At 41.6% G+C, this 16,225-nt stretch overlaps 1 protein-coding gene across 6 annotated transcripts in view; it reads left to right on the top strand.

Annotated features, from left to right (window-relative positions):
* KIAA0825 (KIAA0825 ortholog) overlaps positions 1–16,225 on the top strand; it is a 440,138-nt gene that overhangs the window by 224,120 nt on the left and 199,793 nt on the right. For all 6 annotated transcript variants that reach the window (XR_012800113.1, XM_075593181.1, XM_075593165.1 and 3 more), the window contains 2 exons: positions 3,500–3,733; positions 10,545–10,953. Coding sequence is in view for 5 of the 6 variants with exons in the window: in XM_075593181.1 (XP_075449296.1) it covers positions 3,500–3,733; positions 10,545–10,953 (643 nt within the window). In the remaining variant the exon portion in view is untranslated. The remainder of the gene's footprint in view (positions 1–3,499; positions 3,734–10,544; positions 10,954–16,225) is intronic.

Raw genomic sequence — 16,225 nt, 5'->3', positions numbered from 1 at the left:
AGTGGGTTCCTGACCAGTGTGGCAACTGCATACTTATTAAGGCCCCAAACTGCACCCTAGCCTGAGTGATATAGCTTTAACTTAGAGTAGGAGCTTCCAAATGCGCTCCCCATAATGCTTTCCATCCACAGCAGCAATTAAGTTTCCACAGTAATTGACAGCTATACCACCCATTCTACAAAATATAAGCACATAGAGCCACCATAGCACAATATTGAATTCACAAACACTTTTAATGAGGCAAAATAGGTAATGCCCTTACAATCAAAAGGATAGAATGAAGCTCATAGAGCAATCTGCAGTGTCTTATATTTAGGGTGACCAGATTTTGAAAATGAAAAACCGGGACACATTTTTTTTTTTTTTACATAACAGTTTATTTATTGTAGTACACTTACACTTTACTACAATTAGTCCTTGTTACGTGCGTGTGTGCGCGTGCGTCGGATGACCTCACTAATCGAAAAAAAAAAAGCCAGATGTGAATGATTCTGAACCCATTAACCAGTGTCAGGATGCCGCCTCTTCACAATTTCTAAAGCAGCAATCCCACCTGGGATCTTACCTGATCTGCAGACCCTCAAGGTACTATACTGGAGAGGAGGTGTTCCCTACCTGTCTTCCGCGTGAAACTTGAGTCAGATCTGGAAGAAAACAGGATAGGTTACTTCGGTGTAGGTATACGGCAGTTAAGATAAGACATAGAGGGTGAGGGAGACGGGGAGGGTGAGGGAGACGGGGAGGGTGAGGGAGACGGGGAGGGTGAGGGAGGCGGGGAGGGTGAGGGAGGCGGGGAGGGTGAGGGAGGCGGGGAGGGTGAGGGAGGCGGGGAGAGTAAGGGAGGCGGGGAGGGTGAGGGAGGCGGGGAGGGTGAGGGTGAGGGAGACAAGGAGAGGGAGATACACCCACAGATACACACCCACCCACTGACACCAACACACCCACTGACACTGACACACCCACCCACTGATGCACACACCCACTGATGCACACACCCACACACTGATACACACAGATACACACACACACTGATACACACACACACACACACCAACTGATACACACACACTGATACACACACACACACAGCCACACACACACACACCAACTGATACACACACTGACACACACACCGATACACACATACACCTATACACACACAGATACACACCTATACACACACACACACACCTATACACGCTGATACAAACACACACACACATGCTGATACAAACACACACACACACACACAAACATACACACACAGATATACACACACACACACACACACACACAGATACACACACCCACTGATACACACACCCACTGATACACACACAGCCACACACACACACTGATACACACACACACACACCAACTGATACACACACACACTGACACACACACACACACACACACTGACACACACACGCTGATACACACACACACCTATACAAACACACACACACATGCTGATACAAACACACACCACACACACACACACACTGATACACACACACCCCACCTCCCCCTGCACCGCCCCCCAGCGACGGAAGTCACTGCTAGCCGAGCCCGTGGACGGGACGGGGGGAGAACCCGCCCGCCAGACCTGGCTCCGCTCTCTCCCACCTATCGGGGATAAGGCCGCGCGCCTGGGCAGAAGCAGGGAGTTCCCCAACAGCAACCCCGCACTGTCCCCATGCGAGGGAGGGAAAGTGCGCACGCGAGGGAGGGAAAGTGCGCACGCCTCCAGCCATCCACGCGCCCGCCAACCTTGCTCCCCCCGCGCCTACCTCTCTACCTCGAGCAGCAGCCACAGGGAACAGAGGCAGAGGGGAGAAAAGCGCCAAACAGCCAACGGCTGTCCCCGCTCCCACCTCCCTGTCCGCACGGGCCGCGGGGATCGTGTGAGGAAGCGGAGAAAGCCCCGCCCCCGGCATCCTCCAGCCAATCACCTGCAGCCCGGCATATTAGAAGCCCAACCCCCTGAAATTCAAAACAATACTCACCGGCCGGGCTGCCGCATCCTCGCGGTCACCGCGCACCGCATCTACAGTACAAAACAAACGGGACCAGGGAGAAAATCCGGGACATTTCCGGTACACACTGAAAACCGGTACAGCTCTCGAAAAACCGCGACTGTACCGGCAAAAGGGGGACGGGTGGTCACCCTACTTATATTTACTCTCTGCTGGTCCTCCATATGAGCATATACACAGCGTTTCCGTGTGCAGCTACCTTGGGGAATTCGGTGACATCACTTCCGCTCTCCAAGATTGTCACTTCTGGGGTATCGCCAAGAACACCATTGAGCACAAGCAGGGCTGGTCTGCTCTGGTGAATACACAATACTGCCCCAGATTGGGTATGCTGGCAGGGAGATCCAGAATCGAGGAAGCGGCATAATCCGTGTAATAACCAAGGGAAAAAGAGGAGGGGAAGGGGTCCATCTTTCCAACCCATCAGGAGAACAGTGACTTTTTATTTTATTTTTTATGGACATATTTTTATTTTTATATTGATATCCTCATTAGTTTATAATTTTTCCCGTTTCTCACTTTTATTTACGTTTGAATTTCGTAACATATCCGATTGTTGTATTCTGTTGGTATACGCTTTTACATTAAAAATAGATATATACAGTATAATAATCTTACATATTTCATATTATTGATTTATACTCACAGATTGTTGTACACTGGATGTTGGTCTAGTCTGTTTCTCTCAAAGAGCACTTTTTGTAGATATATTTATACCACCCATGCTGTCTGCTCACCCTGAAGTGCAGTTTGGGGACTTATTAAGCGTGTGTTTAGGACGTGTTTAGCACACTATATTGCCAGTGATTGGTCAAACAGTGTTGTTAGCAATAGTGTGATGAATAGACAATAAGATTTTTTAATTAGGGGTTCGCGAAACAAATATTTTATAGCAGGGGCATACAATGTAAAAAGGTTTGGGAACCACTTCATAGTATGGTATTAAGTAATACGTAATTATGAATACTAATATAATATATTAATAAAAGGTGTGTAAATAAGGGAAATGAAGCAGATCACTTCTTTGTTGGTTTGTAAGTAAGATCAATGTAGATTTTTCAAACACATTGATGTAATGTAATGTGTGTAGTGCTTAGGGTTACATCTGCTTTTTCTAGGTAATATTTAAATTTTCTTTCTATGTAGCTTTTTTTTAAACCAATATTTTTGTGTACATAATTTATACTGAAGCAGAATATTACATGTCCTGTCCAGGTCCAAATAACTTTCTATTTATAAGTTTAGCACATTTTATCTATATATATAATGGAGTTGTAAGCACTTTAAAGCAGGCACGGTCTTGGGCCAATGTTGACCTTTTTTTGTTTGTTGCTGGTACTACAGTAAGTTTTATCAGTGTTTTGCTGTGCTTCATTTTATTTCAGGTCCAACTTTAAGGCTTGGTGTGTATGCTTGCTCTATTCAGATCAAATAATAACCGATCACTTTTCTTTTTCAAGCTTATTCTTGCAGAGAGCCTGTGCCAAAGGTAATCCGTTACTTAAAGAAGATCCTAATGAAATCTGTCAAAGGCGTAGTGAAACAGATAACTTCAGTCATTCACTCTGGTGAGCTTATGGACAACCCTGGATCCTGTTTACACAAGAACAATGTTACTGAAAGTTTGCTCAAAGCTCTCCCAGAGAAATGGAACTTTATACCCAGAGAAAGAAAGCTGAAGAAATCTCAGGAAAGTAAGTATTATTGCAATGCTCTTCAACTGGCAATCCTTGGACTCCGCTCCTGCACCTTTCATACTTGTTGCTTGGGCGGCTGAGTGCATCTTTTCACACTGAAACATATATATACAGCTCAAGCCCGTTATAATGCGATCCGTTACAACGCGAATACGCTTATAATGTGATGCAAGCGTGGCTCCCAATTTTCGTATTTATGAATACTTTACAACACGATTATTGGTATCTTAAATACTTTATAGTACAATGCATACAATTGTACATTATTTGTAATGCAATCCACTTATAACGCGATGTGATTCTTTGGACCACAAGCACAGCGTTATAAGGGGGTTGAGATTATATATATATATATATATATATATATATATATATATATATATATATATATATATATATATATATATATATGTCAGTATTAAATCAGAAGGTTAACACCATTTACAGGGGAAGAGATGGCAGGGAGGCATGAGTGAGAGCAGATGTGTATGTCTGGGTTCAGGCTTAGGGGAGATCCACAGCAGCAGGAAGGAGTAGATAGAGGGTGTGAATAGAGGATTTGTGTGGGTGTTTTTTATTGAGGGGTAAAGAGGTTATTGGGAGAGAGGTGTATAAATAATGGTGGAGTGGGGAGTGGGGAAGTTGGAGAGAACAGAGACGTTCACAAAGGAGTGAGGAAACAGTAAATGAAAAAAGCAATAGGGAGGGCATAGTGAGATGCAGCAGGAGAGACTTCCCAGTTATTGGAGGATAGGAAGATTATGTCCCAGATCAAAGGCAGCAAACTTAGAGAGTTTGGTGCATAGGGGGTTTATTTACAGGGTACAAATCAGGAACAAAACATAAACAAAAAGAACATAACTCCACTTTGGGGAGTGCTGACTAAATGTGGGACAACTAAGCTCTTTCCCCACCTTGCACCCTGTACCCGTGGACAAGCAGCAGCTCTCCTTGCAGTTTCTCACAGGGCTGTCTGTGTATGTGGGCCTTCGGATCAGCACAGCAGCAGCACATGAAACTGTCTGTGCTGCCTTTTACATGGTACCTGATTAATTGGTGCTCAGGTGAGAGAGAAGGGAACACACCCTGGAAGGTGCCGGGTCCTATGTACCTCCCCGCAAACACCTTCTGCTTGAGCACATCACAATAAACATACAAATATGTCAGCACTCATAAGCTAAGAAACTGTGAGGTGCCCGGAAAACATAGTACATAATGAACAAAAGTCCAGCACAGTAACCTGGTTGATGGTGAACCAAAGAGATGAATGTATATTTTAGATGTTATAAATGCATGCGAAATATTGAAATAAAATATTTTTGTAAGTCTTTAAATGTATCTAAAATTACAATACAATAAGCTTATGGCCTAAAATCTGAAGTGCACTGCAATAGAACACACTTTAATGTGTTTCTTTACTAGTAAGCAGCCATAACAAAATGCAATAGAGACCAAATAACTACATCACATATCTTTATAAAGACGTAAATCACAACAGTCTTGTGAAGTTTTTTTCAGAAATTTTAGTTCAGTAGCTGACATTTCTTAAAAAAAAAAAAAAAAAACATACTGCCAATCTGTTACTGTAAGAGATATGTGCAGAAGTATATTTAATGGAGACCGATTAGGGTGAAATTAAATCCCGGCTGTATTGTGCCTCTTCCTTTAACAAGGCAAAACATTCAAACATTTCAAAACAAAATAAACAAAATAAAGGCCTACTCTGTTTTGGAGAATATCTACACCTTTACTCCAGCCCTTTCTAACTGGGTGGGTAGCTAAGCTGCTTACCACCCCAAATATAAATATATATCACACACACACACACACACACACACACACACACACACACACACACACACACACACACACACACACACACACACACACACACACACACACACACACACACACACACACACACACACACACACACACACACACACACACACGTCCAACAAGAAAGCCTCTTATCTGTTTCTGTTGTTGTAGCTGTAGGGGAAAGCCTCTCTGCTCTCCTGGGTCAGCATCCTTGTGTGCTATGGCACTCTCTGTGTCCAGGTATAGAGGTCTTGTCCCTTTGTCTTGCTGTCAGCATACAGTCCTTTTGTGTGCATCAAGATATCATATTTTCCTCAGGTCAGCCCAGTTGTGGGCTAAGGAAATCTCTACCGTCTTCCTTCTCCTTATGTCAGCCCAAATGTGAGCTAAGGAATCTCTCTCCTGTCTCACATGCGGCTTTTTATAGAGCTCTCATTAGTCCAGGTGCAGACTAGTTAATTGAGTGGCTGCAATTAACTATCTCTCTGCTGGATTCTCAGAGCTCGGAGGCTGCTTTATTTAAACAGGGGTAAGTCCCTGTTTCAGTTATAAAAGATACAGTATATTCAATAGACATTTGCATATCCCAGTGATTTACAAGTTTATTCCAAGTTTAGTTGGGTCGCCTTGTGTTTGCTAGTTAGCTGCAGTTGTCTAAAATGCTTTAAATACTTATCTCTGTAGTCCTGTATTCATAAAACATTTTTTAAACCATTATGCAATTACTTTCAGCTCAGTATTCTTCAGTTTACGTTTAAAAAAAATTACATTTATACTAGAAATGTACAGCACATATATTTAAATATTACCAATTACTGCTCTGTTTCTTTTCTAACATTCTGGACCAAAGTATACTGTAGCATAACTCCTTCTCTACCAGTGTAAACACTATAGTGGGAGACCATTATATAATATTATAGGCTAAAGCCGGTAAATTCAGGGCATTATTGAAATCCCTGCTCTCTGATTGGATAATGCCCGGAATTTTAACCAATCAGTAATGGCCCGGAATTTTTGGCAGCTTGACAAGTTTTTCAGCCAATCAGCTTTCAGGTTTCATTCACAAAGAGTTCAATTTGCACTTAGACAGGGGAGGTGATTGGACAGAAGGCACTGACTCCTCCCCCACCCTGTCTGCAGAGAGCTCCGCACAGGAGAGTGAAGGGAAAGGTTTGTGTGTCTGCAGAGTGTGTTTTGTGGGTGTAAAGGGGGCAGAAGAGTCTTGTTGGTATGTTTCTGCTGTGTGTGTTTTGTTCTTGTAGAGGGGGGCTGCAGTGTGTGTGGCTTCAGTGTGTGTTTTGTGGGTGGAGGAGGGATGCAGAGTGTTTTGTTCGTGTGTCTGCAGTGTGGGTTTACAGGGGGCTGTTTTGTTCGTGTGTCTGCAGTGTGGGTTTACAGGGGGCTGTTTTGTTCGTGTGTCTGCAGTGTGGGTTTACAGGGGGCTGTTTTGTTCGTGTGTCTGCAGTGTGGGTTTACAGGGGGCTGCAGTGGGTGAAGAGGGGGGCTGCTGGTGTGTGTCTTGTGGATGTAGAGGTGGCAGAGTGTTTTGTTGATTTGTGTGTCTCTGCAGTGTGTGTTTTGTAGGTGCAGAGGGGTGGCTGCAGTGTGTGTTTTGTGGGTGGAGGAGGGGTGCAGAGTGTTTTGTGTGTGCAGTGTGTGGGTTTACATGGGGACTGCAGTGGGTGTAGAGGGGGGCTGCTGGTGTGTGTTTTACAGATGTAGAGGGGCAGCAGTCTGTTTTGTTCGTGTGTGTGACTGCAGTGTGTTTTGTAGGTGTAGAGGGGGGGCTGCTGTGTGTTGTGTGTGTTTTGTGAGTGTAGAGTGTAGAGTGTAGAGGGTGGAGGAGGGCTGCAGTGTGTTTTGTGGGTGTAGAGGAGTGGGGCTGCACAGTGTGTAGGGGGGACTGCAGAGTGTGTGTTTGTGTATATAGGAGGGGTTGCAGTGTGTGTTTGTGTGTATAGAGGGGGGCTGGTGTGTGTGTGTGTGTGTGTGTGTGTGTGTGTGTGTGTGTGTGTGTGTGTGTGTGTGTGTGTGTGTGTGTGTGTGTGTGTGTGTGTGTGTGTGTGTGTGTGTGTGTGTGTGTGTGGAGGGGTCTGTGTATATGTACAATTTACTTTTAATAAACTTGCAGTAAAAGCATAAGAATGTAGACAATCATGCTGATAAAAATCAATATGACTACAAAAATGTATCTTTTTTATGAAAAATTAAAAATAAGCCTACATTTAGCCTATAATAGTAATAAATCCCCTCAGAACAGGGCATTACTGGCCAATAATGCCCTGGCTTGGTTAAAGTCCCTCGGCTTCGCCTCGGTCCTTCAACTCTTCCAGCCAGGGCATTATTGGCCAGTAATGCCCTGTTCTTCAGGGATTATTACTTAATCATAGCATTATGCTCAAAGATGCAATCCCACTTTTCTCCCCAACAATTTAACTAGATTGTAGTTTTTTCTAAGAAAATGTAACCGTGTTTAACTCAAAAAGGACACTTTTTTAAAATTAACCCTTAGAAGCAGAATTCATGTCCGTTTAGTATTCCCTACAACAGGGGTGCGCAAAGATTTCTGTTAGCGCCCCCCTGTCTGCGCGCCCCTTCTCCTTACCCGCTCTCTGGCTTCGGCGGCATCATATGACGTCATGTGATGCCGCGTTGTCATTTGATGATGCCGCGTTGTCATGGCGACGCGTCACTGAAGAGCCAGCTGAGAGCAGGTAAGAGAAGTTACAGAGGCCTCATGCCTCCCCCAGCATTTAATTTAAATGCCTTGGGGAAGAGCGACGGGTCTCTGTAACCGCCACACACCCCTAGAAACTCCTGCGCCCCACCTGGGGGGGGGGCGAGCCTCCAGTTTGCGCACCCCTGCCCTACAATATGGCATGCCCCTTCCCTCACAGGAACAAGCAGGAGATGGGCATGGAAAGGAACGGCAGATGCTGCTCAACATAAAGGTACAACATGCAAAAGGGGGTTGTAAGGGCACTAGAGGCGTTTCAGATGTCCGCTTACTATGTTTAAGAAGTGTCTGATATATATTTTTTAATTATCAGATCCTTACATTTATCAGCTGATTATGGTCGTAGCAGAAAATTCACACGTATGTGCAACTGCTATAACCATATAAATGTTTTCTGAGATATAGTATGATTTACTCAGTGGTGTACAGTGGTGAGGAAATGTTTGCGAACCCCTTAGGATTTCCACATATTTCAAACCTAAAATGTTATTAGATCTTAATCTCAGTCTGAATAATAGATAACAATATAAAAGATAACCCGATCAAACAAATGACACAAAAACATGATACTTTTTCAAGATGTATTTATCCACAAATTATTCAACATTCAATATCCATGTGTGAAAAAGTATGTGAACCTTTAGATTCAGTACTTGGTGGCACCTCCTTGAGCAGCAATGACTTAAACTAAGCATTTCTAGTTAATGCTGGTCAGTCTCTCACATAGGTTTTGAGGAATTTTGGCCCATTCCTCCTTACTGAACTGCTTCAATGATGACCTCAGTGAGGTTTACGATGTCTTTTGTACTGTAAATTCAACATTTCCAGGTTGATTAGGGCAAAATTAATTCTGGAGAATAATCTGAACCCTGCACATGTGGTACAGATACTTCATATTGTTAATAGCAGTGAAATATATTTAATTCTAATTTAGCCACATTCATAACACATGTAGTTAGAATAAGTTCCACAAGTTGACGTTTCACTTAATTTCATGAATAACTAAATAATTGCTTCATATTCTCTTTATTTATACTACATGTAGGTACAATTTCATACAGTTCTATAATGTTTAATGGCTTATTTTTTCTATTGTTGCCCATCTTACCTTCTTCAGCATGTCCATATTGAGTTCAGAAGAATATGTAATTTTATGAGTTTTAATAATGGTATTAGTGTATTTCCTACTGTATATTCCATGTTGGGCTGTCACTGCTGAAAGTTGAGTTGATGATTTTAGCTACTCTAGTGCACATCCCAAGACGCCATATTTCTCCTGGAATACACAGGCTAAAGAAGAGGCTTTGCATAGTTTGATTAGCTTTAGGTTTAAATGCCTTTATAAAGGATCAACATAAGAGCCTTTCATCAAGGAAATTATAGTATGCAGAGCTTTCGAGACCTTCGTATTCTTTTTTGAAATATAAACTAATCACTTACTAGTGTTAAAATCAATCCACCATTTAACTTCCCAATCTTTAACTTTGAAGAGATTCTGCCAGAGCTCTCTTTCTACTTTTTACATACTGTAACTATTTGTTCCATTTACAAGTTTTTCCACCATGTTACCACTTCTTCAAGTTTACTTGTAAATATATAAAAGAACATGGATACCAATGTAAAACCGGACCGTTTAACCAGTTTCTGATCAGCACTAGTATTCTTTTTTTAAGCCTTTGATCAGTTCAAGTCTTTTTTGTCAACTGGATCATTCTTAACCACATCTTGATTTTAATATATTGTATTAGATTTGCTTGTACAAAAGCAATGTTGTGAAACATTTTACAGGAGTAAAACTTTGTTAATGTCACGTTATTTGATTTAGTGAATACAGCATTACTTTTAATGGGTGTTAACTTACAGTCGGTTAATGTCTCGTTTAACAGGTTAAGGAAACTTAGTGATTCTAGTCCTTTGTCTTTCTTTTAAGACTATATTTACACAGCATATGTTAAACTCTGACATCTTTTAGAAATGTTAGAGAAGAAATTAATGGTTGTGGGCTTTCACTTTTTTTCAGGTATAATTGCATGTGATTAATTGAGAGTGCACACTTAAGATCCATATAGTGGTCGTAGCAGGTGGTGAGATGACTAAACTGAGAAAGGACAAGGTACACAGTCAAATAGTTTTCCCTACCTTTCACAAGATACAGTATATGTTTCTTCTTGTACAACTTATTGAGAAATTGTAGTCACCTGAACACAGCAGAGAAAATATTAACTGTTCTATTTCCTTTTTGTGTTGAAGGCTTTACACGACTTGTAGCTGAAGCAGTCTTACTTGTGATCAGCAAGCTACCTTCAATTATTGCCTGCCTGCCTTCCCCAATAAAGTACTTCTACTGGTTCTCAGAGCAAAAAATATCGGAACAGTACTCCGTACTAAAAGAAACAGGAGTACTCGTTTGGAACGTAATTGGTATTATCTGTCAAATACTAGAAGATGGAAACACCATAGAACATATGACAGGCTCTAAACTTTCTAGTCGGAGTAAAGAGAAGCTAACTACCGTTTGTGAATGTTTGGAAAGGACAATTGGAAAAAAGAAATGTGATCCCAAAGAAGTGGCACAAAGGGTTCTTGAAAGCATTGAAAAACAGCGACCAAAATGGATTGAGATTCAGTTGCAGAATGCCAAAATTCTGAGCAGGGAAGGGTAAGAATATTTTAAAGGTTTTATCTAAGGTTTGTCTTAGCAGGTTTTTTTTTTATTCCACGATCAATGTATTGTTGAAATAATGTATTTTTAAAAAAAATTTTTTTTTAGAAGCTTACACATTATTTGTTTTTCGTAAAGAAAATTTTACAAAATAACCCACAAATTAATGTATGAAGGTATCAGGCATCCGGTAAAATAAAGAGAAAAAAACCCAATGGGAAAATGTTCAATGATTTATTATTGATGACTAGTATTTTATGAAAGTCACTTGAAACCCAGTTTTCTCATAAGGCAAGTCACCTTGAGCAAGTCACTTGATCTCCCTGTGCCTCAGGCACCAAAAACATGGATTGTAAGCTCACCTGGGCAAGGACTGTGTCTGTAACAATCTTATGTGCTGCGTACCGCGCACTATACTGTAAGTGTGAAACGCTTTGAGCCCCATTCGGAGAAAAGTAGTATATGAAATAAAGTTGTTATTATTATTATCTACGGAGCTGCAGTCTCCACTTTTCCAATTCAAGTATTGTAGTCATGGTAGCAAAACCAGAGTAGCTACACCACAGTAAAGCTACTGGAGTTAATGGATTTACTCAACCATACCTTTGTGAATAAGACACAATAGGGGAGATTCACTACATTTCGATGGAGAGCATTGCACTGTAATCCCTCATTAACCATTCAATGCGGGAGCGGGCTACAATAACCCCAATAACCCATATTAGAGCTTGATGAATTCTAGCCTCAATATTTGCACTAATCTATTTAGGCTTCGCTTATAGTGCCGGTGACGTCAGGCTGCGGTTGCTGGAAAAATCAAATTGAGATGACTTCCAGCGACCGTGACCGCGCCGTTGCGTCATGTTTACTATAAGCGCACGTGACGGCGGCAATGCATTTGTTTTGATGCGACGTCGCGTTGCTGTCGCCGGCACTGTAAGCGCAGCCTTATTAGGTAGGTGTGTGTATAAGTAATGATACAACCTCAGCTGCAGAAAAACTGCATTTTGGGGGAATGGGTGAGGATCTACTTACTGTTATTTATTAAATATCTTAAGATCACTAGCAATATACCAGCCACATACTACAACTGTTTGCAACTACACATTGTAATCTGTTTTTGTTTCTACAGTATTTACTGCCAGTAATATTGTATCCTTTATGTATAATTCACATGTCTGTCATACTCCCCTACCTAGTCGTGTTACACATTACATCGATGGAAAGGTCTTCATTCTTCTTGAAAGGAAATTCCAAGAAAATTATTACATTTTAAAATGACCAAATTTTGAGAAAACCATTTTGATTTTCATTCTGCCTCACTCTCCATTTCCAATAACCCTTTCACTACCCGGTCAGGTCATACATTGAAAGAAAGCTCTTCGAGCATACTTTCCATGAAATACTGAAGATTTGCAATGACGTATTATATTTTACTCTGATATTTCAGGAAATACTTTTTTGAAGAAAGAAGTACAGTACCTCCACTCTCCTCTCTCACTCACACACCCCTCTCACTCCACGCTCCTCTTCCTTTCTCTTCTATCACTTACCCCCAAGTCTTCCTTTCCCCCTCTTACCGCTCTTCTCCCTCTCCTATTCCCCTCACTCCTCCTCCTATGAATTACACACACCCCAAGAATCACACACACCTCCACCCACCAAGGCACACATGCACCCAACTCCCCCCCAAGACACACTAACACACACAGCTCCCCGCATCCCAAGACACACACACAGCTTCCCCTGCAAGATACACACAGCTCCCCCCCAAGAAACACCCTCCGCCACCCCAAAAGACACAGCTCCCCCCTCACCCAAGATACACATGCCCCCCCCCCACCCATCCAAGGCACACACACAACTCCTGGAGGCGGGTGTGGACGTTTGGCCCAACGTCCGACTGTAACGGTGGAGGAGGTATGCAGAAAGCCAGGCCACAGCTGGTGACTAAAATGTCTCTTATGTTTCGGTAATGAAATTGCCACTCCAAGAGGTTTGGAGCGGCAATTTCAAAACCGGTACCTAAGTGGCCCATGTTTAACAATCCCGTAATGTTTTCACAACCAAATTTCCTGAATCTCAGGTGATATAGTCATTGTAACTATGCCGCTAGATTCTGGAATAGGCCTCTTTGCCTCTAGAGCAGGGGTGTGCAAACGGAGCGGTGCAAGATTTTTTTTTGGGCAGAGGGGGCAGTTACAGGGGTTCCCGCACTATCCTCCAAGGCATTTAAATTAAATGCTGGGTGGACTGCGCGAGGCCTCTGTAACTAACTAACCTTGGCTTTCATCGACGAGTCATCATGGTAACCCGGCGTCAACTGACGCTAAGGGATCATGTGGCGTTGCATTGCCATGACGCCAGTGCCGAGCAGTGGGAGCGCATAAAGGGGAGGAGAGCAGGCAAGGGGCACAGGGGAAAAAGATTGTGCGCCCCTGATCTAGAGTGTAGGTAAAGTTTTCATGCATATGTGATGTTGGAAGAATTGGCTTCAATAGGCAGAGATTTCCTGCACAGTTTGCATGTTAGTTCATAAATGCAGGCTCGCTATCTCTTCTGAACAGCGTGTTCATCTTGAATTCAGAGCAGGAGTCCATATTTAAAACCCACAAATCAGTTAAGAGAATTGTTCACTATTAGAATTTCCTTTAAGATAACATGTACACTGTCTGACCCCTTTCCAATATTAAATGGAACCAGGCAGGGTTGTCCGCTCTCACCTTTATTGTTTGCCTTAGCCATAGAACCATTAGCATGCCAGATAAGGATGAACCCCAATATTGCGGGTATTTCTGTTGGCCAGGAAGAATTCAAAATAGCTCTTTTTGCGGACGATATTCTATTGACACTTTCAAAACCCCTCACATCCCTCCCTAACCTTTTCCATGTATTATCAGAATTCGGCTCACTTTCAGGTTATAAAATTAATCATTCCAAATCCATGGCCCTTAGTTTAAACCTCCCTAAAGAATTAGTAAAATTACTCCAACTAAATTTTGACTTTAAATGGAATGCGAACCATATTAAATATCTAGGGGTGCAACTAACAAAACATTATTCGACCCTATACAACGCAAATTTTAAACCCTTTTTTGAGCAGATAGTCAAGGACTTAGCCAATTGGAACCCATATATAATATCCTGGTTTGGGAGAATAACCACTATTAAAATGAACATTTTACCTCGACTCCTCTACCTCTTCCAAACCCTCCCGGTTAAAATCTGTCAGAAAGATCTAAACAATATTCAGAAGAAAATTTTGAAATTTGTCTGGCAAAACAGGCGACCTAGAGTCCGCAAAGATATTCTTTATAAGTCCAAATTAGAAGGAGGCTTAGCTCTTCCGAACTTACAAAACTACTATAGAGCAGCTCAATTAGGGCAACTTGTTAGCTGGCATTCAAACCCAACCGAAAGGAGGTGGGTCGAGATAGAGGATTTGATCTGTTCCCCATGCAAAATAAAAAATCTTCTCTGGCTCAACAAAAAGTCTAGACCACCCGAGAGTCTCAAGAACCCGGTGATATCCTTTGCCTGTAATCTTTGGGACTCCCTCAAATCCAAGTTTCAACTAACTGGTTCCCCTTCCCTCATGCAACCCCTATTCTCGGACCCCTCCCTTCCTTTTTACACAGAAAACCCACTCTCCCATACCTGGGTTCAAAAAGGACTCACGAGAGTCAAGGATATTCTCACTCAAGGGAAAGTCCCCCCATTCGCTTCTTTACAAACGAATTATGACATCCCCACGGCCGACTTTTTCAGATTTCTCCAGGTTAGGCATTATATCCAATCAGTCTACAAATCAGGTCAACCCCAGGCTTTGACTTTATTTGAAGACTGGTGTCTACACCAGCCCCATATGAAGGGCATTACCTCCAGAGTATATCAAAGTTTATCCTCTATCAAGAGCAACCAAACCCCCGATAACTATATGGTATCCTGGGAAAAAGATTTTAATGTCTGTATAGATCTCGATATTTGGAAAGACATCTGGGAAGCTGCCTCCAAAAATTCATCGTGCGTTGTAATAAAAGAGAATATTTACAAGTTAATATACAGATGGTACATGACTCCTGCCAGACTGCACTCTTTTCTCCCAGGGGTCTCCCCACTATGCTGGCGTGGTTGTGGCGAAGTTGGGGATATTCTGCATATATTCTGGTCATGTCCCAAAATCCAACAAACTTGGACAGAAGTGTTCACCTTAATACACAAGATCCTAGATATCACTGTCCCACATGACCCAGTATATATATTGTTAGGCAAGCCAATAGCCAATATTCCCCGAAAAAAAGCTAGAGTACTAACCCAAATGTTAAATGCTACACGGTGTACAATTGCCAAAAATTGGAAACAACCTGCCCCCCCATCCTTAAACCAAATAAACAATAAAATTTGGCATATAGTTTATATGGAAAAACTCTCAGCCTATCTGAATGGCTCGACCTCACAATTCTCTGAGATTTGGGCTCCTTGGTTTCGCCATGCAGGTATATCCCCATACATAGATTAGAATACTTGGAACAGAGTGATATATGTGACAGTTAAATTGTTGTGTACAATGCTATATTTTTACAAATGCTATCCCTTCCCCCCCCTCCCCTATCCCCCCTTTTATATGTTATATGTTTTGTTAATTTTTCTTTTGTATGAAAAAAAAATGTTTAATAAAAATTTAAGTAAAAAAAAAAAAAGATAACATGTACAGTATGTATAAAGATAGATTTATCCTTTTAAAATGATTGACAAAATATTACTTATGTAATTTATGCATGCTTCACGCATAAAAGGTAAATGGGTGCTATGAATATATGCACCTGATGTAATTAGTGGATAATTCTCATCTTTGACCAATAGTAGCAGGTAAAATATTGTAAAACTCTTAACTAATAAATAGCATAATGATTAAATTGATAAGACAAATGAGCTGCACAAAAGTTGAATGCAGACAACTTAAAATGCAAAGGTATACAGTTATAATACATGAGTGACATGCAAGGTCATCTATAAACAAATTAATCTCTTCTTAAAGCTGCAGTTGAAGCTCCCGTTTTTTGGGGGTTTTTTTTGTTTTTTTTTAGTTTTCTTTTTTACTTCAATAGTTTAATGTGGGCAATCTCTACTTACCTAAAGAACTGCATAGCTGCTGGTCAATTAATTCTCCGTCTATTGATCGGCAAAGATTGGCGACATCTTTAAATATGAAATAGAATGTAAATGGTTGCTATAGCAACAAGCATGCTTTTAAAAATAGAATACAAGA

This window comes from Ascaphus truei, chromosome 1, assembly GCF_040206685.1.
Source record: "Ascaphus truei isolate aAscTru1 chromosome 1, aAscTru1.hap1, whole genome shotgun sequence".
NCBI lineage: Eukaryota > Metazoa > Chordata > Amphibia > Anura > Ascaphidae > Ascaphus > Ascaphus truei.
This window is presented reverse-complemented; position numbering and strand designations above follow the sequence as displayed.